The sequence below is a fragment of the Sinocyclocheilus rhinocerous genome, unplaced genomic scaffold (genome assembly GCF_001515625.1).
Source record: "Sinocyclocheilus rhinocerous isolate Xijiao unplaced genomic scaffold, SAMN03320098_v1.1 scaffold1703, whole genome shotgun sequence".
NCBI classification, from domain to species: Eukaryota; Metazoa; Chordata; class Actinopteri; order Cypriniformes; family Cyprinidae; genus Sinocyclocheilus; species Sinocyclocheilus rhinocerous.
The window spans coordinates 137658-164780 of record NW_015640476.1 but is presented as its reverse complement, the minus strand read 5'-3'; the positions used below and the strand labels follow the sequence as shown (position 1 = coordinate 164780).

At 34.6% G+C, this 27123-nt stretch overlaps 2 protein-coding genes across 2 annotated transcripts in view; both read right to left on the bottom strand.

Annotated features, from left to right (window-relative positions):
• LOC107753192 (AT-rich interactive domain-containing protein 3A-like) overlaps positions 1–23781 on the bottom strand; it is a 26568-nt gene extending 2787 nt beyond the window's left edge. The window contains exons 1-6 of the mRNA XM_016569317.1: positions 23660–23781; positions 21435–21495; positions 18846–18918; positions 4012–4195; positions 2209–2468; positions 122–379 (exon numbers count right to left, since the gene is read on the bottom strand). Of these exons, the coding sequence (XP_016424803.1) occupies positions 122–379; positions 2209–2468; positions 4012–4195; positions 18846–18918; positions 21435–21495; positions 23660–23781 (958 nt within the window). The remainder of the gene's footprint in view (positions 1–121; positions 380–2208; positions 2469–4011; positions 4196–18845; positions 18919–21434; positions 21496–23659) is intronic.
• A 1578-nt stretch (positions 23782–25359) lies between these two features.
• Positions 25360–27123, bottom strand: part of LOC107753191 (uncharacterized) — a 20545-nt gene continuing 18781 nt past the window's right edge. The window contains exon 3 of the mRNA XM_016569316.1: positions 25360–25509. Coding sequence (XP_016424802.1) covers positions 25360–25509 — 150 coding nt within the window. The remainder of the gene's footprint in view (positions 25510–27123) is intronic.

Below are 27123 nucleotides of genomic sequence, written 5' to 3'. Positions count from 1 at the left end.
CACACACACACACACACACACACTCACACACACACACACAGGCACACACACACACTCACACTCACACTCACACACACAGCAGTGCATCTCAAACATCTGTATGTGCGTCCGGCGCACTGACCCCGGGCTGGAGCTCCGAGCCGCAGGTTGACGGGGATCTGCGAGGCCATGGCGAGCAGGTTTTGCTGGAAGGCCTGCTGCATAAGTCTCTGCTGCTCCTCGGCCAGACGCGCCATCTTCCTCTCCGGTGCCTCCGTCTCCAGCTTCTCTCGGAGCTGCTCCAGTGTTGCGGCCCGGGCCAGACCCGCCGCCTGCTGCTGCCCAAACACCAGCGCCACGGAGGACGAGCGGCCCGCCAGCAGAGACGAGACGGCATCGTCTGGAGGAGAGAGAGGAGAACGCATCTGATCAGAAACACACACCTGTGCACGTGCATAACAGTTAGATTCTGCATCAGTGCAACTTGGTATAAATGGGTATCAATGCAATAAACATGGATTTTTAAAACACAAGATGTTCCTTGCAGTGTTATTTTAGTATCATTGACACACTTTTATTTTCTGCTTTCACTTCAATTTTAGTTAAAGTTTTAGCCATTTTGTTTTTAGCATTTTTATTATTTTTTTGGTCTATATTTATTTCAGCTAGTTGCCAAAGCAACATTTTTTATTTTAATTAATTTAGTTTCACTTGATGTACTAAAGCAACTAAAACTGGAATAAAGTTTCATAAATACAATATAGACATTTAAAAAAAAAAAAAAAAACATTAACTAAAATGAAAATGGAAAACATAAAAATAAAATCTAATTCAAAATATTAATAGAAACTCAAATAGTATCTCAATGATACTAATAAACCTGTTTTTTTTAGAACCAAATAAAATGTAATAAAAATGAATAATAATATAATTATTATTATTTTCTGTTTTCACTTAAATGTTTTCATTTTCATTTAAATTTTTAAGTTTTAGTCATTTTTTGTGCCTTTTTTCAATCATTTTTATTACATTTTTAAAAATGTCTATAGTTTTAACTTTATTATTTTTAAAAAAAATGTGTATTAATTTTTATTTATTAGTTTTAGTTTATTTAGTTTTAGTTATTTAATGCTTCAAGTGAAAATAAACGAAAATGAAAAGTGTTGCCATGGCAATTAGCTGGAATAAAATATGTTTATGTTTTAAAAATTTATTTCAGTTACCGTTTATTTTACTTCAAGTAACAAAAATGTTTTTTTTGTTGTTGTTGTTTTTATGTGCTTTTAGTTTTAGTTGTAATTAACAATAATAACCCTGTTCTTTAAAAATTGCAATAAACCACTCAAGGTTGGGATCTGTCAGTTAACAATCTAAAAACTAACCACTTTAAAAACAAAAATACAGGGCAGAAAATGACTGTCTGCGAGAGAAATTAATAATAAGAACAGAAAAAAAACATAAGTTATTCTTTCAAAACAGCCCTTTGCACATGATGTGGCTCATTTGGATGAAACTCTGCCATAATCAGCAAGTGGACAAACACACTAATTACCACATGAAACTTCTGTTTAATATATGTGTATGTGCCATGTGAGGACCAGAAAATGTTCTAGAATCTATTATAGAGCTTATATAGGGTATGAGGGTTTAATGACACAGGCCATCAGAGATAATAAACCTCATGTAATAAGCTACGACAGGGATTTTTCAAATGTTTTATGGCACTCTAGCTGTGAGGGACAGTTTATAAAAACTAGGAAGCTTTTACTGCAAAAATGTATATAATTACATATCAAATAAACATATTATTAGCAAATATGTGTGTGTGTGTGTGTGTGTGTGTGTGTAAAAAATATAAAAAAGAGAACTAGTGTAAATGTCTGAAGATGCAGTTCATATCAGTGTCAACAGGAGGCGCTGTAACACCACAAACACACCAGACTGAACGATTCCGGACATTCTGTTCAACACAGTTTCTTTTTTTCAAGCACTAAAACAGCATGAACACCATAACACCAGAATCACTGCACGGACCTACAGACTCTTTAAAAACAATAAATATAAGTCCTGTAGCTTTAAGCAGGCCTGTCATGATTATGGTTTAATAATTGTCTGACTGTGGTTACTTGATCTCATTGCAGTTAAGATAAATGTGCAGTTTAAATTTCAATCACGTTTTGTTCATGGTTCTGCCAGGTTGTGACGATAACTAATTTTTGCGTCACTCACCCAGTCCCTTCTTCAGAGATGGCCCCGGGGATGCCTGCAGTCCGTTCAGGGCCCCCATGGCCCCCAGCGCTGACAGGTGCATCTTGGGCGGGGTCAGGAGGTGAGGGGCGGAGCCGGGGGAGGGGCTAAAGCGGAACAGGCTGTTGCTGTAACTGGGTCGACGGCCTTCACGTCGGTTGCTGTCGATAGCGGCCTGCAGCTCGCCGGGAGAACTCAACGCTTTCCGCTCGCACTCGTACGGATACAGATACTTCATATACCTGAGACAGAGAAACAACATTAAACACATGAGCAGAACCTGTGGCATGTGGATGGATTTTATTCACATTTTGTGTACCAACTCTGGAGGAAAATCGGCAAAATGCATTTAAATTTAGTACGGTCGCTCCAGTCAATCTTGGATAATTCGCCATTTCACTACAAATTAATCACAACAAAGTGCAGTACTACTTAAAGCTATTGACATGTTATGTGTGATTCACATAAACAGTCGTTTATGTATTAAATTAATGTAAACAGTTAGGATAAAATGGGATGTGCATCAGTATATTGGATACAGGATTTCAGTCTTAAAGTGACAGCAGCCTAATAAACCTGCTGCTGTCTGTCTGACACAAAAATAAACTGCATTTTTATTTCTGTCATGTATGACTATGTACATCTAAAGTGGTATAATATGGTAAATGTGATATCCTAATTAAAAATAAATAAATAAATCAGCAAAATTCCGGAAATTACCGCCACAATTTATTTTTCATGTATGACTATTGTACATCTAACAATAGTACCATACTAATGGGTAATGTATGCATAGTAATGTATTGTTCTGTTTTTCCTTTTTTGATGTAATTGAACTGTTCATTTGTGAGTTGCTTTGCATAAAAGCGTTTTATAAATAAATACACATAAATGTAGTTTCATTAAATGTGAATTCAAGCTAATAATGTAGAATCCTAATTATAAAAAAATAAAAAATAAAAATCACCAAAATTCTGTTAATTACTGCCAACAAATCAGCCATTTTGATAGCAAAAATAAACAAACAAACAGACAGGTAAATAAATAAATAAATAAATAATGTGTCAGAATTTGGTAAGATACAAAAATAATGGCTTTTTTTCGTTATGTATGACCACTGTACATCTAACGTGGCATAATATGGTAAATGGAGTAATCCTAATTATATATATATATATATATATATAAACAGCAAAATTCTGTTAATCACTGCCACCAAATCAGACATTTTGCAAAAAAAATAATAAAATAAAATAAAAATAAACAAATAAATAAATAAAGTGTCAGAATTTGGTCAAATACAAAAATGACAGCATTTTTTTTTCTGTTATGTATGACCACTGTACATCTAACGTGGCATAATATGGTAAATGTAGTAATCATAGTTATTAAAAAAAACAAAAAAAACCCAGCAAAATTCTGGAAATTACTGGCACAAATTCAGCCATTTTTACTGAAAAAAAAAATCCTGGTGGGACTGATAGTAGAATGTGTTGTGCTGCACACTTATTACCAGCTGAAAGCATCATAAATTTAGTTGCTACTCAATCGAACTACAGAGAGAGTTCCTGCACCCACCCCCACACTAAAGCCATCCAAATCAAATCAACAGATCAATAAATCAATAAATCTTTCACCTCAAGCTAATTAGTGGGAGGCAGAATGGGATGTGAAGAGACGAGAAACAGTAAAGAAAGATAGAACCTCCGTCTAGGGGCGTCTCAAAGATCTAAACCATCTAAATATAGTGTTTTCTGTTTCTGATTTGGTGTGTGTGTGTCGTACTGCGTGCGGAGCGTGAATGCAGCGCTGGTGATGGACATGGGCAGGTTGAGACCCTTGGTGATCTCTCTCCAGATCTTCTTGTTGATGACCTCCACCAGTCCACCCTTCTCCGTCACCAGCTTATACAGCATGTACAGATCCAGAACCTGCTTCGCCATAATGGGGATCCTGTTCACCGGAGTCCCTGCGCAAACACCAACACAACCATCAGCTTACACCAAAACTAATCAGAAGCCAGTACAGTGATTTTACTGCCTCATATAACGTCTAACACACCTTAACTGCGGTAAAATCACTGTAACGCATGACTCACGGCAAGAGGAACATAACAAAAGACACCCAACCCATGATCAATAAATCACGACATGAAGAATAAATCACAATAATCCTAATAAACACTCCTCTGTACGGTCACACAGTTCACTGTGGGATGTGTGTGGTTGCCTAGCAACATAACTATCAATGATCAATGAACAGCATGTTAATATAGAACTCAGCTGATGTGTGTGTGTGTGTGTGTGTACAGGCTCATCCAATCAGATGTCAGAATCTGAAACATCTGATTTTAATTATATATTATATAGAGTATACAGTAGATTAGATATTACTTTATTGACACTGAAATAAGTTTTGATAGACATTATTGTTTAGTCTATGCACTGTTGTTCATTGTTGTTGCTTCTAAAATTATATTAATAATAACAACACATTTTTATTTAAATATAAATGATATATTAACAATTTTATACATGAAAAATGAATGGCAAAAAGTAAAATTTTACTTTGCAAAAATATGCACTCAATTTTCCATGTGAAGTTTTTTCCCCTTTTTTTGCTCTATATACATTTTATTTTAATATTTACCAGTGTTATTTTAGTTTTCTTTTTTTTTTTAAAGTTTTTTTTCATTATGTTGTTTGTATGAATATTTTGTAATTAGCTTTTATTTTTATATTTACAATTTTAATTTGATTAATTTTGTTGTTTTTTTATACATTTTATTTAGGTTTAATTTATTCTTATTTCAGTTTTAGTTCAATTTTAGTTTTTATTTATTTCCAGTTAGTAATATTACTTCTTCAGGTTATTTTAGTTAGTTGCCAAGAAAATATTTTTAATTTTCATTTAGTTTTTCATCTTATATTTATATTTCAGCAGTTATTTCAATTAACAAAAGGAAAGTTTTAGTTAATGATAAGAAGCCTAATACATATATATATATATATATATATATATATATATATATATATATAGTATACAGTAGATATTATACATGAGTAAAAAAAAAACTTAAATATTTACTCTTAAATAAACATTGTTTTTCCATTATTTTTTTCCAAAACAAAGACAAACAAACAACAGCAAAAGATCAAAGAAAGTGTACAACATATTAAGTTGGAGCTTTTTTAATTTATGTTTCAAATAAAAAACTAAAAACTGAAAAACATCAAAAACCCATGTTTCATTTTTACTCCATAAACGCATTGAAATGCTTGTGGCAGATGTTGTGTTTGTATAGAGGTGAGAGTTCAAGTCGCCCACCGCAGCACTTCAAAAGACACAGGTGGGCTACAGGCGGAAAAATACATATTAGCCTGCTTTACGCAAACAAACTTAACCTGGATAACAGAGCCAACCCGCCCCAGACTTATGATAGCCATGCATTAATCTTGTCAACAGCTTATCTTTAGGTCAGGGGCGGGTGGAGACGTTTGCTGTAGAGTTAAACGCTCATATGAAAACCACACAGCGGCTCCCTCTGATTGTGCTCTGGAATAAAAACAATTTATGAATCTATAGTAAAACCGCCTGATGTGATGCCTTCAGACACGACAGAACAGCTGAACAGGGTCAAAATGTTAACTAACAGATATCACAATACTTTCCCCAGTTGATTAATCACAGGACATTAGGACAATTGTTTTGTATTACAAGTTTTCTGAAACGTTTTGTTTAATAGCAATATGCAAATGACGCATTATCTAATGTGCATTAATTTGCATCTGAACATTGGATAAAGCCAGGTTCAAAACTCTTTGATTTTGTTGACATATTAGACTTAAAGGTTTTTATAGAGGGGATTTTGGATTTCTCTTTTTATCACTCCAGAAATCAGAAAATACTGTCAACAGACAGAAATAAACGTATTTTCACCACGTTTTTAGGAATAAAATGTTGTAAAAATCAGTGTGAATGCTTTATGAACAAACCCTTCAGTAAAAACCTTCAGAATATAGAGAGGAATAAATCTCTAAGTTTTGGTGTTTGTAAGTGCTGCTGAAGTGGAGAAACAAACTCACAGCCTTTAAATATATGCATTTTCGCCTTGTTTTTAGGAATAAAATGTTGTATAAATCAGTGTGAATGCTTTATGAACAAACCCTTCAGTAAAAACCTTCAGAATATAGAGAGGAATAAAACTGTAAAGTTTAGTGAATGTAAGTGTTGCTGTAGTGGAGAAAAAACTTTTAAAGATAAGAATTGCAATTAAAAATCTACATACGCGAATAGATAAAGTGCAATAATAAAACCAAGTGAATTATGTATGAACAAACCCCTCAGTAAAAACCTTCAGAATATAGAGAGGAATAAATCTCTAAGTTTTGGTGTTTGTAAGTGCTGCTGAAGTGGAGAAAAAACTTTTAAAGCTTTGAATTCGCAAATAGATAAACTGCAATAAAACAAACACTCAAAAGTGTATTTTGGATGTTTTTTTCCCCCCACTAATCTGAATGAAGACATGTTATGGAAGCAAAATAGACAAAAATTTCAAAATTAATACATATATATATATATATATATATATATATATATATATATAGTATACAGTAGATATTATACATGAGTAAAAAAAAAACTTAAATATTTACTCTTAAATAAACATTGTTTTTCCATTATTTTTTTCTAAAACAAAGACAAACAAACAACAGCAAAAGATCAAAGAAAGTGTAAAACATATTAAGTTGGAGCTTTTTTAATTTATGTTTCAAATAAAAAACTAAAAACTGAAAAACATCAAAAACCCATGTTTCATTTTTACTCCATAAACGCATTGAAATGCTTGTGGCAGATGTTGTGTTTGTATAGAGGTGAGAGTTCAAGTCGCCCACCGCAGCACTTCAAAAGACACAGGTGGGCTACAGGCGGAAAAATACATATTAGCCTGCTTTACGCAAACAAACTTAACCTGGATAACAGAGCCAACCCGCCCCAGACTTATGATAGCCATGCATTAATCTTGTCAACAGCTTATCTTTAGGTCAGGGGCGGGTGGAGACGTTTGCTGTAGAGTTAAAGAAAACCACAAAAACCACACAGCGGCTCCCTCTGATTGTGCTCTGGAATAAAAACAATTTATGAATCTATGCCTGATGTGCCTGATGTGATGCCTTCAGACACGACAGAACAGCTGAACAGGGTCAAAATGTTAACTAACAGATATCACAATACTTTCCCCAGTTGATTAATCACAGGACATTAGGACAATTGTTTTGTATTACAAGTTTTCTGAAACGTTTTGTTTAATAGCAATATGCAAATGACGCATTATCTAATGTGCATTAATTTGCATCTGAACATTGGATAAAGCCAGGTTCAAAACTCTTTGATTTTGTTGACATATTAGACTTAAAGGTTTTTATAGAGGGGATTTTGGATTTCTCTTTTTATCACTCCAGAAATCAGAAAATACTGTCAACAGACAGAAATAAACGTATTTTCACCACGTTTTTAGGAATAAAATGTTGTAAAAATCAGTGTGAATGCTTTATGAACAAACCCTTCAGTAAAAACCTTCAGAATATAGAGAGGAATAAATCTCTAAGTTTTGGTGTTTGTAAGTGCTGCTGAAGTGGAGAAACAAACTCACAGCCTTTAAATATATGCATTTTCGCCTTGTTTTTAGGAATAAAATGTTGTATAAATCAGTGTGAATGCTTTATGAACAAACCCTTCAGTAAAAACCTTTAGAATATAGCGAGGAATAAAACTCTAAGTTTTGGTGTATGTGAGTGCTGCTGAAGTGGACAAACAAACTCATTTTAAGAAAATAGGCTTTAAAAATATGTATAGCAAATTAAGATGCAATTAGATAAAAGTGCAATAATAAAACCATACAAATGATATATGAACAATCCTTCCAGTGCAAACCTTCAGAATATAGAGAGGAATAAAACTGTTTTTGGTGTATGTAAGAAAACTTTTAAAGGTGTGAATTGCTTTTAAAAATCAACAGACGTAAATAGATGAAGTGCAATAAAACAAACACTTGAAGTGTATTTTGGATGCTTTTTTTCACTAGTCTGAAAAAACACATTACGGAAGCATAATAGACCAAAATTTTTAAATGAACAAGTGCATGATTATCAGAAGAACAGAAACACGAGTAACACACACAGACTTTGGTGAGATTCTTATCAACAGCGTCCTAGATAAACAACTCAAATGACGGCTTTACGATCTCGCTCTACAAAGAAAAACTTAAAACAGAAATGCAAGAATGTGTAATGAAAAACAGGCAAGGTTTAAAGGTCGTGTGACGCGCCCCGACACGCACACATGACAACAAAAGGCTTCATATGCCTGTGAAACTCAGCATCTTGGGAGAACACGCGTGTCATTAGAGCAGCCGGTATATTTCAGAGCACGGTTTGATCAACTGGTCCAGAAACATCTCTGCAGTTCACTGATGCCTCTGACCACCAACCCAACATCAAACAATTAGTACAATCGCAAGGGTCAAAGGTCAGCCTGAGGTTATTGATGGCTGAATTAAAACGCCAGTCAGCAGGAAGTCAAGCTTTTATAGAAACACGCGCACACAGAGACTATACGACAGACAATAGAAACAACCCTGAATGATTAATACTGACTGCTACAACACTAACACTAACTACAACACTGAGGAGATTTTGCTGTACGGTAAAAATATAAACACTGCCATTCGATTGGGGTCTGAGAGATTTATAAATGTTTTATTTAAAAGAAGTCTTTTCTGCTCAGCAAAGCTGCATTTATTTGATCAAAAATACAGTAAAAATGTGAAATATTATTATGATTCAAAATCACTGTTTTCTATGTGAATATCTGTTAAACAGTCATTTATTTCTGTGATCAAAGCTGAATTTTCAGCATCATTATTACTCCAGTCTTCAGTGTCACATGATCTTCAGAAATCATTCTAATATGCTGATTTGCTGCTCAAGAAACATTTCTGATTATTATCAATGTTGAAAAACATATCAAAACATGAAAACTGTGATACATTAGATTTTTCAGGATTCACAGATGAATAGAAAGTTCAAAAGAACAGCACTTATTTGAAATAGAAATCTACTGTAACATTATAAATGTCTTTACTTTTAATCAATTTAATGTATCTTTAATGAATACAATTATTAATTTCTTTAAGAAAGAAAATCTTTTGAAGGGTGGAATGATTTCTGAAGGATCATGTGAAACAGGTATATGAAATTGCAATAATATTTCACAATATTACTGTTTTTATTATATTTTTTAACAAATAAGTGCAGCCTTGGTGAGCAGAAGAGACTTCTTTCAGAAACATTTTATATATATTAAATTATATTATATACTATCTTCCTCTATGTAAATGTAATCATGAATTAGATTAAGTCTGCTACTAAACAGAAGCTCACTGTTGCTGGTTAGTTAACCCTCTCTGACAGTAACTAAATAAACAGGGTAGATTCACGGTTGCTGAGGTTCCTGTAGTTCAGTGTGGCGCCACTGTTGGCTGAGAGCCGTGTTCTGATTGGCCCCAGGCTGACCCTCCCATCATGCCTTGCTGGGTTGATTTTCCATCAGGAGCGGAGTGATTAATGACAAGCGGGGTCAGAGGTCACGCTGGTGGGAAGTGCTGCGGTTGAGGCCCCAGAAGGCCCCTCCCACGTCTCGTACTTCTGTTTGCACATGAAGAGCGTCAGGAGAAAACACAAGCGATCACAACTGAAGGACATCACTGAACAATATGACAGTCTACTGCTTTTCACTAACCACTAACAGTGCATCATCAGTGGTGAGATGAACATGTGACTGTCTGAGCCTATCAGAAAATGCATGAGAAAGCAACCTTAGGGTGAATTCAGGTAAACTGGGCCACTTTTTGCCATTATCCTAAATTAACCCTATTTAAATAAATAAGGGTAGCGGTCTGACCCACACTATTACAGTCATTAAGTTTTAACTTTTTTTTTTTTTTAAGAAAAGTTGAGAATCAAAATAACAAAAAATTACAGTAATTAAAAAGATATTTGTATTTGTATTTCAATAATGACAATTTAGGTAAATGCCTTGAAATAACGTCATAATGCAACGAAATACAATAAACTGTATATATATATATATATATATATATATATATTCTATATATTTTCATATATTTTAATGTACTTCAGTACATAGAAACTACACACAAAAATAACTGTAAATAACTTTGTTCAGATTAGTAATTACATTTTTTTTTTGTATTTTGTATAATAATTAGAATTTAGGTAAATGTCATGAAAATTATGTTTTAATGCAACAAAATACAAAAAAGCCTTCATATATATAATATATAAACTGTATTTTTAAACACACACACACACACACATATATATATATATATATATGCAAAAATAATTTTTCATATGCATTTATTTTATATATTTTCTATTATATTTCTAGTAGCATTTTATATGCATGTATGTATATTAGCATTTAGCAGATACTTTTATCCAAAGCGACATACAAAAGAGGAACAATACACTTATTTTTTTATATGTAAACAATATGTTTTATAAATATGAAACTATAATAAATGATATATTTACAATATGTTACCCTGTCTGTGAAATCCAGGCTAAAGTCTCAAAATCTAATTTAATTTAATTTAATTTTGAGATAACAAGCATCAAAGTTTGATTTCAACCATTAATTTCACTATGATTTCAATCTTTGACATGGCCTTACTCAATATTAAAGATATAAAGGTTATATTTTCACAGAATGTTCTACATCTTTATGAAGGATGAGTTTATGTAGAAAACAGTAAATCACAAAAAAAAGTGACTTTAGCTGGGTTTTCACAGGCAGGGTCACATGTAAAGCAATATTATATCATATATACAATTCTCTTTATACATAAAATTCATTCTTCATTCATTCACACACACAGATAAAACACTAAAAGGTGAAGAGCACTTGAGCTGTAATTCAGCTGAGAACAGCATTCTGCATACGGCTCCTGAACTCAATCAATAGTCTGACAGCCAGTTATCCACATTAAATATGGCTGATTTCACATGACGGACGTGTGTGAATAATTCAGAGGCAGAGAGTGACAGGATCATTTCTCCGTCGGCCGGTGTGAGGTTTCACTGACGCTCCACTCTTAATGCACAGGTCGAGGCGGACGAGGGGAAGTATTCTGCTTTGTTTTATTTTTAATGCCAGGTCAGGGACATAAACGGTAACGCTCAATGACTGCAGGGAATCTGCTATATTTAGTCCGACTCGTGCCACATGACAGACTAATTCATACACAGAGCCAAGACAAGTCTGTCCGATTCAACAGCAGAACATACCTACTGCATGTTTACATACGACGAGAACAGAAAGCATGCAACACACACCAGCAGGCATGCATGGATATTATACATATGTGAGCCTGGAGCACAAAAGCAGTGTTAAGTCGCTGGGGTATATTTGTAGCAATAGCCAACAATACATTGTATGGGTCAAAATGATACATTTTTCTTTTATGCCAAAAATCATTAGGATATTAAGTAAAGATCATGTTCCATGAAGATATTTTGTAAATTTCCTACCGTAAATATATCAAAACTTAATGTTTGATTAGTAATATGCATTGCTAAGAACTTCATTTGAACAACTTTAAAGATGATTTTCTCAATATTTAGATTTTTTTGCACCCTCAGATTCCAGATTTTCAAATAGTTGTATCTCAGCCAAATATTGTCCGATCCTAACAAACCATACATCAATGGAAAGTCTATTTATTTATTCCCTTATGACTGGTTTTGTGGTCCAGGGTCACATATGTGTTTGTGCAGCAAACTAGCGCGATCCATCCAAATCGAGTTGCAAACACGTTTCATGTCGACAGTGCTGAGGAGGAATATCCTGAAACCCTAAAAAAGAAACAAACCTGATCATGCCTCTTCCTCTGTGCAATAAAATAACACAGTCGATGGAAAACTACGTTGAAACATTTCCATATGCGCACAAAAACATGTCATACACGACAGAGAGAAAAACGAAAATCACAAACAAATCCTGCCAGAAAAACAAAAATTTCCATTTTCTGCATCAAACGAGTCACATTTGTTTAGGAGAAGTGAAGGAACCATCACTTGTCTGATTATCAGCCTCGCATCTTACTGTCTGTTAATAACGTCTGGATCAAAATGAGCATGAAACATCTGAACTAATCGCTCTAGATGAGAGACGAGAGACTGTTGAATTATTCAGATCAATACTGTTCATTTGATTTGTTAACTAGATTTACTATAATTTAACCAGACAGATGCATGATTTGAGCAATCATTCGTCATGTCTGCAGCGAAAATGGTGCAGAACCAATTATAGACAGGGTTATTAGTCAATTAAAGCCATAGAAAAATTGTTACTTTAAATAAAATAAACTTTAAATGAAATAAAATAAGATTTTTTAGACTGAACCAATTATAGACTGAACCAGGGTTATTAGTTAATTAAAACCACAAAACATTTTTTATAAATAAAATAAAATAAATATTTTTAGACTGAACTAATTATAGACTGAACCAAGATTATTAAAGTTAATTAAAACCACAAAAAATAATTTTTGTTATTTTAAATAAAATACACTTTAAATTAAATAAAATAAAATAGATTTTTTTAGACTGAACCAATTATAGACTGAACCAGGGTTATTAGTTAATTAAAACCACAAAAAAATAATAAAATAAATAAATACATTATTTTAAATAAAATAAACTTTAAATGAAATAAGATATATTTTAAACTGAACCAATTATAGACTGACTGGGTTATTAGTTAATTAAAACCACACACACACACACACACACACACACACACACACACACACACACAAATTGTTACTTTAAATAAAATACACTTTAAATGAAATAAGATATAAAATAGATTTTTTAGACTGAACCAATTATAGACTGAACCAGGGTTATTAGTTAATTAAAACCACAAAAATACTTTAAATAAATTATTAATTGAAATAAATTTAAATTGAAATGAAATACAATTTAATTAATACATTTATCTGTAATTATTTTATTTCAGCTATTTAACATTTCTCATTTTCATATAGTTTAACTTGGTATGCTAAAATAACTAAAATACTGAAATAAAAAAATTATACAAACGATTTATACATACAAAAATATGACCAAAAAAAAATAAATTAAAATAAAAACATAACATATGAAAACTCAAACAAAATATTAATAAAAAATATAATCATATCTCAGTGACACTAAAAACACAGTGGGACACAAAAGAAGATATTCTGAAAATCAGCAGGGTCTAAACAACACTGGATGCCACTTTCCACAAACACCGAGACATCGTTCATGATATCTTGGTTTGTGTTCCACAGAAGAATACGGCAGTAAAGCGCACTACACTGAGCTCAAGTGAAGCTGTAATGTGACTCCTGAAGATGGGAACCAAGAGGAGAGCAGGACACTCAAAACACTCAACGGCGCGAAAAGTGAGACGCCAATTTAAGTGTAACTAGAGTCTGTGTGTTCCTCTGGGGATCTGATCAACACCTCACTGAAACACGAGAGGAACACGCTGGAGTCACGGAGAAATACTGATCAGATCAGAGCCGGAGTCACATGCTGCTTATTCTGGACCATAAACACTGATGCTTTCACATCCTGATGAAGAGAGGAGAAGCTCTCGGGTCACAGAGGTCACGCACACACTGTCAGAGGTCAGATAAAGGTCAACCCCCATCGAAATCAATGAGTCAGATGAAGCCATCAGCATCAGCTGCTCTTCCCTTCATACACTACAGATCAGAAGCTTAGGCTCATTTATTTGAGCAAAGATACTGTAAAAATGTGAAATATTATTATGATTTAAAACAGCTGTTTTCTATGTGAATATCTGTTAAACTGTAATTTATTTCTGTGATGCGCAGCTGTATTTTCAGCATCATTCCTCCAGTCTTCAGTGTCACATGATCTTCAGAAATCATAATAATATGCTGATTTGCTGCTCGAGAAACATTTCTGATTATTATCAATGTTGAAAACAGTTGTGCTGCACAATATTTTTGTGGAAACTGTGATGCATTCTATTTTTCAGGATTCACAGATGAATAGAAAGTTCAAAAGAACAGCATTTATTTGAAATAGAGATCTACTAACATTATAAATGTCTTTAGTGTGATTAATTTAATGCAGCCTTGATGAATAAAAGTATTCAACTTTGAACCTTATGTGAAGGAAAACTAAAGGTGTTTAATTTCTATTGCGTTTTGTAAAGGATATCATACTTATAATCATATAATCATATTATACTGTAGTGTAAAATGTGGCAGTAACACTTTATATATATAATGCATAATATAATAATTTCAATATATTAATTATGCCTTGTAATGCACATTATAATGCATTGTATGATCTCGTGAATAATTGCAACCACAGTTAAAATACATTATAATACACCGTTAGAAAGTGTAATGCATTAAAACATGACAAACAAACCTTCAAATATTATAATGCATTTTAACTTTGGTTACAATTTTTTATTAAAAGACAAAGCATTACATTATGAATACCTTTATAATGCATTATATACATAGAGCCTTACCAAATTCTGGCAGTTCGTTTTTGAATGAGATGATTCTATGTGCGCTACATTTTGACAAAAACAAAGAACAAAGTGTTACATTGTTCCACTTCCTCTAGAATTTTGATCTGTCAAAACTAACTGGATAAGATTAATTAAATATATCAAATATAGCTAAAGCAACTGAAAAAAAAAAAAAAAGAGATTAGTCACTATTAAATGTTTGAGGCGCTGTCAGCGTGAAAGAGTGACGGGAGATTAAACAGGAAGTGCGGAAGAACGACAGGAAGAGGGCATTTATAACGTCGGTCGGGAGAGAAATGATAAATGCCTTTCAGCTTCACCATATAATTTTAAACACATCCCGAATGTTATTCTGGAGCAAAAACACATTTACACACAAAACCTCATCTTATAATCAAAGATAAATATATAGATACTAAGAATAAAACGCCTTTGATTCAGGACAGACGGATTAAGAAGCAGATGTGATGCCGGGCCCCGGCCCTGCTTCTGTCTCTGATTAATCACTGGTTTCAGCACGACTGCTGCTTTTCTATGAAGGAAATTTCCTTTCACTCATCCAAAGTCTTTTCTTTCTGGTGTTCATCTCTGCCTCGGCTCGATCAGACGTGTAGTTGTGCGTTTCAGAGGCTCATTAATCATGCTATGAGACGCGGGGCCCCTAATCCAGCCCTGCAAACCCACTTTATCAAGTTTCAGAGGCCCCCGAACGCAGCTCCAAACACAGGAGGAACCAGCCGATAAATCAAAACAACATCTCATTTCAGCGCAGCGTCCTGTGAGGTGCACAAAACCTGACACTGAAACAGTTCAGCCTAAAAATGATTCTTAAAAAAATAAAATAAAAACAATCACCCTCGTGTCAATCAAACCTGTTTGACTTTCTTTCTTCTGCAGAACACAAAAAGAAATGATTCCAAAAAAACACTGACTTTCATTGTATGGGAACAAAAAACACTTGGGACATTTGTTAAATTATTTTGTCTTGTGTTTCAAATGAATGGTGCAAAAAAGCGAATGCAAAGATACATATTGAGATATGTACTGGATATTGTCAAAACTAGGAAATATATTGAGATAATATCAAAATCAAAATGAGAAAAAATAAAAAATATTGAGATATTTACTGAATATCATCCGAAATTAGGAAAATACTGTACTGAGATAAATACTAAATATCATCAAAATTAGGAAAAATGGTGAGATAAATACTGAATATTGTCCAATTTTGGAGAAATATTGAATAGGTTTCAATATTAGGAAAAATATACATACTTAATATGGTCAACATTTGGACAAAAATATTTAAATATATATTGAACACTCAAAATGTGGAAAAATATTCAGATGTATATTGAATATCATCAAAATTTCACTTAAAAATATTTAGGCCTAAATTTAAGATTTATGTATTTTAACTGAATATATAATTTGGATTACACAGTTTTAACACTGATAAAATCAATACAGTTATTTCTGTAACAGTAATAATAAACTGAACTGTTTTAAATACACAATAACCAGCTGCTTTATATATTTATCATCCATAAATCCAATTTCATACATTTGAACTAACTGAATATTGCTTGGTCCACAGCTAACCATATTTTAAACATGTTTATTCTTTTTAACTGAATAAATGTAATTGTTTTCACAATTGTGAGATTTATACAGATTTTAAGCAATTTGAATAAACGCATTTTGCAAATATGATTGATTAAATCGAATCAAAAAGATGCAAATAATTAATAATAAACGATGTATGACTGACAAATATGCATCACATTCCGTTTATTAGTTTATGTTAAAACTATCTAATCCAAATGGATGGAAATTTCTAATGTAATTCAGATACATAAAGTCACAATAAAACAGAAGTAGCGTCAGATCTTTTCTTTCATATTGTGACGCTCACCCGAGAGAGACGGATTATCAAAAAATTATAAATATAGGGCGGGACTTGGTTCTGTGCATCGGTTATTGATTGGATGTTGAGATGTGGGCGTGGCTCTCAAGTGTATGCAGATGAGCGTGAGCTGTGGGGGCGGAGCCTAAGAGCTCTAATTGATTGGAGAATCCTGCATACATCACCAGAGAGGAGATCCAGTTAGGATGTTTTGATTAAACATTACAAGGTTCATAAGATGATCTATAACATGCATTTTAGAAAACAGATAATGGCATGATCTGATGAAGATGATATGCACCTGTGACACCAGACGTCAAAAACCAGAAAAACCACTCCGTTTGACACCTAAACGGCTCTGAAAAGCTCCAGCCGCTGCGTGCCATGAAACTGCAGCAGCATGTGGTTTTCCTGAAGCTCTTTGATACGGGGGCCTCAAGCGCAGGCCCCTGACGCTCTGTTAAGAACAGCTGCTGAAATCACACACACACACACACACAGAGACAGAGTTCCCTGTATTTAAGCACTCGACACGGAAGTGAGATTCTGCGGTTTTGCTTCCTTTCCGTCTCACAGAGAGACGCTTGACGAGACGTGCCAGAGATCTTCTGCTCTGCAGACACAGCAGGACTTTCCTTTTCTTTCTTTCTTTCTTTTTGTACAGCAGGACTTTTTCTAAACTAGTTGGTTATCGTGATGCTCGACTTAAACACTAATGCAAATGTCTCACCACACGTTTGACACCTAAACGGCTCTGAAAAGCTCCAGCCGCTGCGTGCCATGAAACTGCAGCAGCATGCGGCTTTCCTGAAGCTCTTTGATACGGGGGCCTCAAGCGCAGGCCCCTTACGCTCTGTTAAAAACAGCTGCTGAAATCACACACACACACACAGAGACACAGTTCCCTGTATTTAAGCACTCGACACGGAAGTGAGATTCTGCGGTTTTGCTTCCTTTCCGTCTCACAGAGAGACGCTTGACGAGACGTGCCAGAGATCTTCTGCTCTGCAGACACAGCAGGACTTTCCTTTTCTTTCTTTCTTTCTTTTTGTACAGCAGGACTTTTTCTAAACTAGTTGGTTATCGTGATGCTCGACTTAAACACTAATGCAAATGTCTCACCACAGATGCATTTATTTGATCAAAAATACAGTAAAAACAGTGAAATATTATTGCTATTTAAAACAGCTGTTTACTATGTGAATATCTGTTAAAATGTAATTTATTTCTGTGATCAATTGTGAAATATTATTGCAATTTAAAATAACTGTTTTCTATGTGGATATCTGTTAAAATGTAATTTATTTCTGTGATCAAATCTATATTTTCAGCATCATTACTCCAGTCTTCAGTGTCACATGATCTTCAGAAATCATAACAATATGCTGATTTGCTGCTCAAGAAACATTTCTGATTATTATCAATGTTGAAAACAGTTGTGCTGCACAATATTTTTGTGGAAACTGTGATACATTTTATCTCAGGATTCTCAGATGAATAGAAAGTTCAAAAGTACAGCATTTATTTGAAATAGAAAAACATTAAAACACTTTTGTAACATTAGAAATGTCTTTACTGGCACTTTTGATCAATTTAATGGAGCCTTGATGAATAAAAGTTTGAATTTCTTAAAAAAAAAAAAAAATTTTCATGGGTCTGATCCTACTACATGTTGATATGAAGCACCACTGTGTGTGTGTTGAAATATTTCGTGTCCTTCACATGTGTGAACTTGCAGCAGGTCAATCCCCTCATCACCCCGCGGCCCCTGACGGGCCCCTCAACATTCAGCACAAATAAACACACATCCAGATCTTTAGGTTTCAGTCCAGACATGAAGCATCAATCACACAGGCTTTACACTAACAAAACACACACATACATGCGTGCACATGCTTAAGAACACACACACTCACACTCTCTCTCACACACACACACACACACACACACACTCTCTCTCACACTAACACACACACACACACACACACACACATTGAATCTGATAAACTCACTCCACTATCAGACTGAAATCATGTGAATTGAGATTAATCTCTCTCACCTCGTTTCTGCATGAAGGTGAAAAGGTCGTCCAGGAACTCCTTCCTGTGCGGGTCGTTATCCAGCTCATATAACTATCAGACACAAATCAACTCATTACACAAACTCAGCATCTTCATACACACCCATCTGAAATTAATCATCCCAGACTCAGTTACATTAACAAATTAAATAGGTCAATTAAAACACACTGGCGTAGGATTTACTCTGAAACAAATTTCAATAATACATTTCTAGTAAATTTCACAAATAATTACAAAGAAATTACAAGTATCACATTAATTAAACATGAAATTTTAAATAGAAAGAATGAAATAGTATTTGCAAAACACGCTCCAATAACCTTTGTTTTATTTACAAATGAAAAATATTTTTTTACAGTGTTGACATACAGATTGAAGTAAATTATAGAATAATAAAACTGCGCCTTTAAATGAAATTAATGAATTAAATTGGTCCATTAATACACAATGAAACAAACATTTGGTCTAGGATATACATTGAGACAACTTTTATGCAGAAATTGTTGGTAAATTTCACAAATAATTACAAAAAACAGCAAGCAACTTATTGAAATAAACGTGAAATTTTGAAATAGAAAAGCTGAAGTAGTATTTTTTTGTAAAATGTACTCCAATAAACTATTTTATTTGCAACTTCAAAATTTTTTTTTTTTTTTACAGTGCAGACACACAGATTGCAGTAAATTATATAATTAAAATTGCACCTTTAAATTAAATTAATGAATTAAGTAACACTGAACTAAATGTGAAAATTTTGAAGTAGAAAAATAGTAGTTTCTCGAAAATAATTTGTTAACACACACGCACACACACACACACACACACACACACACACACTCCAACAGGCAGCAGAAGTTCATGAACTTCATCTCAGAGATATGAGATGCTCATAGATAAGCTCATAGATGTGTGAGGCCTGAAACGCACCTAGTATGTGCATGCAAACGCATCAAACCCGCTTCCGTCACAAACTAAACTACAGAAGGCTCATCTGAAGAAACTCAGTAGCTCCCGTGCAAATTCAGTCCATGTGGCTCCATAAACAACACACAGTGAGGAATCCATCGTTACAGAGAGCAAAGGATCATGGTAGAATGGTGTGTCTGTCTAATAAAAGCAGTTCAAGCTGCGCTTAATGAAAGTGCTCAAATAATGACTGTTTCCAAACAGGTTTCCAAACACTCTCACTGTCCTGCAGCAGTTTTAAAGGCATTATGGGGTTTAATTCTTGTAAAACTAGCTATTGTCAGCTTTATAGGCTATTTAATAGCTTCAATATTCAACAACAAACAATATATGCAATGAATATAAACATTTTATGAAATTGGGCTTGGATTGTTGGGGTTGGGTGTGAATCGTAAATCCTTATAAGGCACGGAAAACAAATAATGATTCCTAACACCGTGTCTACACCGGACGTGAGCGGGGCGGCAAAATACCATAGAACCACTGATCTATAATAGAGATTCATTATATAAAGATCAGTCAATAGAACTCATTATAATCAGTGATGCTGTCTACACTCGATGCGGCGCGACACGACACGACAAATCACGGCCCAACCCTATACAACACATGCTTTCTTACTGCTTGTATTGTCTCTTAAAAATGCAACCCGATCCTCGTTTTCTCCCTGACGGCTGTATTGTTTCTTGTGTCGGTCTAAATCTGTTAGCAGGTTTACAGTAAGCGGCGGGTTAATCACGTTACCGCGGGGCGTGAGAGGACAGCTAATTAAGAGTCAAAAATAACTCTGATCTCTGATGCTCGGTCTCGCTTCACTGGGTCACAGAGAGATGGGCTTCTCTGAGATCACAAACCAGACACAGACCACGAAATAAAAGAAAACCACACGTCTACTTCAGACCGGTTCAGAATCAGAGGGAGCGTCAGTGTCTCAAATATCAGATGAATCTCTGAAATCCAGACAAACTCACACTGCACACATAAATACAGCCTCTGTGTATATTACTGTCATCATCTGTGACGTGCTGAGCTCTCATGTTTACACACATAACCTGACTGTACTATCAAAAATAAATGAAAACTAACAGATTTGAAAAATAATTGAAGGCTAATGCTTTAATGCATTATTAAATTTCACAAGAAGGAGCAATTTAAATTTGTCTACAACACAAAACAGAAACAGAAACATGTTCAAACGTATCACTGCAAGTGAACATCAAAAAAATATTGAAACTGACACAAGAGCAACTTCTGTTCTGTAGAGTACAGCGCTTGCAACGCCAACGCCAACGCCAACGCCATGGGTTCAATTCCCAGGAAATGCATGAACTGATTAAAAAAATGCCTGGAATGCAATCCAAGTTACTTTGGATCAAAGCACCTGCCAAATGCATTAAAGTGAATGTAAATGTAGAGGTTCTGAGTCGTAAAGTGAACGCAGGTTTGGAGTAGAAATGCTCAGTTATGGGAGTTTATCTGAGCATGTGTGGCTCTGGAAAGCCCCGTGTCGGGTGATAATGTCCTGTTCTGCTCTCTCAGCACGACTCTTTAGAGCCGTCAATCTCTAATCCTCATCAAATAATTGGGTCTTTGCATTCCACCCGTGGAGCCACACGGATCATCCGCAGAGAGCAGGAGAACGGCGGGTTTATCCGATAACGGCTGTACAAGAGCTCAGAGCCACAGAAAATCACTCAATCACTCTAATCTCACTCAAAGTGTGTAACCTGAGGAAAGTTTTAAACGAGAGCATCAACAGAACGACTCCAGGAGCCAAAACAAACAGCCCTGATCGAGCCCAACAAACACAACTCAACCAAATCAACAAAACCAGATCAACAAACTACTCAACTAGATCTCAAACACAACTCAACCAGTCCAACAAACCACTCAACCAGATCAACAAACACAACTCAACCAGTTCAACAAACTAGGCCTACTCAGCCAGATCAACAAACACAACTCAACCAGTTCAACAAACACAACTCAACCAGTTCAACAAAACTCAACCAGTTCAACAAACTAGGCCTACTCAACCAGACCAACAAACACAACTCAACCAGATCAACAAACCACTCAACCAGACCAACAAACACAACTCAACCAGTTCAACAAACTAGGCCTACTCAACCAGATCAACAAACACAACTCAACCAGATCAACAAACCATTCAACCAGACCAACAAACACAACTCAACCAGTTCAACAAACCACTCAACCAGAGCCAGATCAACAAACACAACTCAACCAGTTCAACAAACTACTCAACCAGATCAACAAACTACTCAACCAGATCAACAAACTACTCAACCAGATCAACAAACTACTCAACCAGATCAACAAACTACTCAACCAGATCAACAAACTACTCAACCAGATCAACAAACACAACTCAACCAAATCAACTCAACCAATTCAACAAACTACTCAACCAGATCAACAAACTACTAAACCAGATCAACAAACACAACTAAACTAGATCAACAAACAACTCAACCAGATCAACAAACACAACTCAACCAGATCAACAAATACAACTCAACCAGACCAACAAACACAACACACCCAGATCAACAAACCACTCAACCAGACCAACAAACACAACTCAACCAGTTCAACAAACTAGGCCTACTCAACCAGATCAACAAACACAACTCAACCAGTTCAACAAACTACTCAACCAGATCAACAAACACAACTCAACCAATTCAACAAACTACTCAACCAGATCAACAAACACAACTCAACCAAATCAACTCAACCAATTCAACAAACTACTCAACCAGATCAACAAACTACTCAACCAGATCAACAAACTACTCAACCAAATCAACTCAACCAATTCAACAAACTACTCAACCAGATCAACAAACTACTAAACCAGATCAACAAACACAACTAAACTAGATCAACAAACAACTCAACCAGATCAACAAACACAACTCAACCAGATCAACAAATACAACTCAACCAGACCAACAAACACAACTCAAATAGATCAACCAGCAGCATTTGTTCAGCAGATCGTATTTACCAGCGCAACACATTCCACAAACCCTCCCCCACTGACACACACACAGACACACTTATACTCACTCACTCTCTCTCTCTCACACACACACACACACAGATGTATTTCTATCATTATGGGGACTCTCCATAGGCGTAATGGTTTTATTACTGTAAAAACTGTATTTTCTATCCCCATCCCTCCCACAAAACTACAGGCATTTTTAGATTTTCAAAACACTTCGTTCCATATGATTCATAAGCTGTTTGCCTCGTGGGGACCAAAAAATTTCCCCAGAAGGTCAAAATTTACTGGCATTACTTCACTTGTGGGGGCATTTGGCCCTCATAATGTAGGGCAGCGGTTCTCAACTGGTTTGGCCATGGGACCCACATTTCCCCATGGTCATCAAACCGCGACCCACTTTTTTAGGATACATAAAAGAAAAAAATTGCTAATTTATTTCACAAAAATGGTTGACACACACACACACACACACACACATTACCATCCCCCATTACTCAGCATACACATAAATTGTAAGAATATGAGTAATACTGATGAATGAACAGCCTATAAGGTAAGTGTGTGGGTGTTTCGTACAGTCTTGTGTATCAGTGAAATGCATCACTCATTCATGCACACAACCGCAGAAATTCATTTCACGAGAACCAAAAAAACGACATTTCTCAGGTTGTAAAGACGCAGCCGTAGGCTGTTTTTCAACATCAGTGGTTGAACAGGTTCCTGCAGTGGAAGAACTCAAATCCTCAAACCTCAGGGAGCCGCTGAACTGAAGCACAGAAGACAACTCACATTCCCTCAAGATGCTCATTCAGATGTTTCATCAACATCAGCAGTGGCGTCCCGGCCGGACTTGCGTTACACGTCTCTCTAAACGGCCCTTCGGGGGGAAACACACGTTTGTCCGTGTTCATTGTTCTCCTGAATTTGCATCGACACATCAGTGCATCTCTCGTGTCTCCTGAGGTCTCATGAGCCCATCATGCAAACAATGCCTGACTCAATGCAACCAGCACTTCCAAAAAAGCCTGATCTGATGATGTGATGCATAAAAATAATACTGAGTAAAATATTAAAGTTGACTTTAAGCAAACCCTTTCGGTATGGACTAGATTTCAAATAGAATTGTTCAGTGCATCATGGAACTGGTGTTTCTGCAATCTTAGAAGGCATAAATATACTGACTAATGTTTAGACTTTAATGTTATGCCTTAAACAGGGTTTCTGCAGGTTTGATGAGGGTTACGCCTATTTTAAGACCTTTTTAAGACCAAGTAAAGATAATTTAAGGACTAAATTGAAGGGAATTAATGTAAATGTCTAGGGAGCACATTCTCAATGAGTTGCATTAACAACACTTTAAAGTTTGGAAATATACAACTTCCAGCAGATCTACATCTGTTGACTTTTAATTAATTTTCCAAAAAAAATAAAATTAAGAATATGGAAATAAATGTCACTATACTTCCGATCACACTGCGAAAAAAAGATGTTCTTCCTCAGTATCTTTGTCTTGTTTTTCAGTGCAAATGTCTAAAGATTCTTAAATCAACATGAATTTACTGGAGAAGCAAAATGACTAAATCAGAAGTCTTGTTTTCTGAGAAACTGATCTAAATGAAGTGAGTTTACGATTAAAACGAGATCTGCCAATGAGCTCAGAAAAATCAACTTAATTCAAAGGGAAAACAACTTTTCATTCCCCACTGACAGATATTTGTTCTTGCTTTAAGCATAAACTCACTTCATTTAGATAAATGTATCTTGACTTAAAGGCGTTTAGATATTTGTATTGGAAAACAAAAATACTGAGGAAGATATTTTGCCATGCATGCAACATTTTTTCAAGAATTTTATTAATTTAAGTCTTTCCACGTTGATTCAAGACGTTTTAAGGCCTTAAATTGTGGAAGGGCTTTTTAAGAAACCCTGTTAAAATGCTGCCTATGTAGGGAGCTCACTATGTTTTAGAACAGAGCCAATGATTGAGTTGAAAATACCCCCAAAAAAACACAATAAATCCATTAAAAAAACAACAGAACAAAGAAAGAATCCCCGTGCATGTCTTGACATCTTCTCTTAGGTTCAGAGGAAGTGTGTTGCAGTGTGCACTGCGGAAGCAGACTGGAACGCAGCCCGTTTTCTGTCCAGCTGCCAAAATCTGACGAATGCATTTCACAAAAACAGACACACTTTTGTCACACTGCCTTGAATGAGCCACTAACCACTGCTTACTGATCGCATCTAATACTGCTATTACAGAGTTAAATCAAAGCCGAATATCAATAAGACAACAGTAAACTGAGCGAGGGAGAGCCTGCCAGACGGATTTGATTTTCTAAATGAATCTAATTTGACAAAGAGATCACACCAACCCAACCTCGAAATCAAATAAGCTAAACACAATTGATAAAGCAAATGAGAGTGTACTCATTTCCATCCAGTGAAACAGGACAAGCCCCAAATTTGCATAACTAGTATTGAAACGTGATCTATTTGCGGCTGTCACCGAGCCTTCGGTTATTTCTGGTGAGGAGACTGTTGATTTCACGACACACACGGGACGCGGTTTCACCGCTCCTTCGCTTCAGGTAATTCAACACAAGAGCAACCACACGAGAAGAGGTTTTTCCTGATTGTGTCTGAAATTCAATCACAAACGACAGACTTTCACTTTTAAATCTTTCGACCAAATGAACACCCAAGAGCTTTCTATAACAGGAAAATTTCTATACAGTAAACTGACTAAATAAAAAGACATCATATAGAGATTTACATGGCAATTCTAGGAATGAGCATACTTTAGATTTACTACAAAAGGTCTCCAATAAATTAAAACATCCTGAGACTTGGTTTAAAAAAAATACAGTAAAATACAGTAAAATAAAAACACTTCAGAAGTGAATCTTGTAATTTTGTACACACGGAGAACCCTGCCCATCCTGATCCAGAACGAGAGACGACACCAATACTAACTGAAACGACTGAAACAACACAATCTGACCATTAAACACACAACACACAAGCATTATAAACCACAGCATGTCCTTCTGCTGTGAACTTTACAAGAACTCAACGTTTCTGTTCATTCAAACTTCAATAATTGCACTGAAAAACTGAATCATGTCAAATATAACTAGCTATTATGAGAAATTAAATAATGAGAAAAATACTAAATTAATGAGTAAATCAGACGCTGTAATTGATGACATCTCGCATACAAGTTCACTGTTCAATTTGTGAATTTGTTCACAAATTCTCTGAGTTTTGAGAATTGCAAGCAACATTAAATTCAATTAAATTCAAGTTTATTTATGTAGAATGTTGCATATTAATTTATGTAGAAACATAAATTAATATGCAACATCTTGCAATTCTGATTTATATACTGTAAACATGCAATTCTGAGAAGAAATTGTGAAATATAAAGTCACAAATGCAATAAAAAAAGTCAAAATTGAGACAAAAACCTTCTTTTTATTCCATGGCAGAAACAAACAAACAAAAAAAGTCAGAACTAATTTAAATCTCGCAATTCAGATTTTTTTTTCTCAGAATTTAAGAGAAAAGTTATATATATATAACACATAAATATATAAATAAATATAAGATATAAAGTTGTGAAAAAAAATGTATGTCTTGCAATTCTGACTTATTTTCTCAGAATATAAGAGAAAAGATAAAACAAAAAAATTTATAATAATCAAAAAATATTTAGTTTAAGACAAAAACTTTTTATTCCATGGCAGAAACAAACAAACAAAAAAAGTCAGAACTAATTTAAATCTCGCAATTCAGATTTTTTTTTCACAGAATTTAAGAGAAAAGTTATATATATATATATATAAAACTCTTATAACACATATAAATATATAAATAAATATAAGATATAAAGTTGTGAAAAAAAATGTATGTCTTGCAATTCTGACTTATTTTCTCAGAATATAAGAGAAAAGATAAAACAAAAAAATTTATAATAATCAAAAAATATTTAGTTTAATGTCTTACAATTCTGACTTTTTTCTCAGAATCTCAGAATTCAGACTCTGATTTTTTTGCAATCTGAAATGTGAGATATAAACTGAGAATTGCGAGGGAAAAAAAGTTGCAAAAAAGGACATAAGATAGTCGCAATTAACTTTTTATATATATACAGTGGGTACGGAAAGTATTCAGACCCCCTTAAATTTTTCACTCTTTGTTATATTGCAGCCATTTGCTAAAATCATTTAAGTTAATTTTTTTTCCTCATTAAT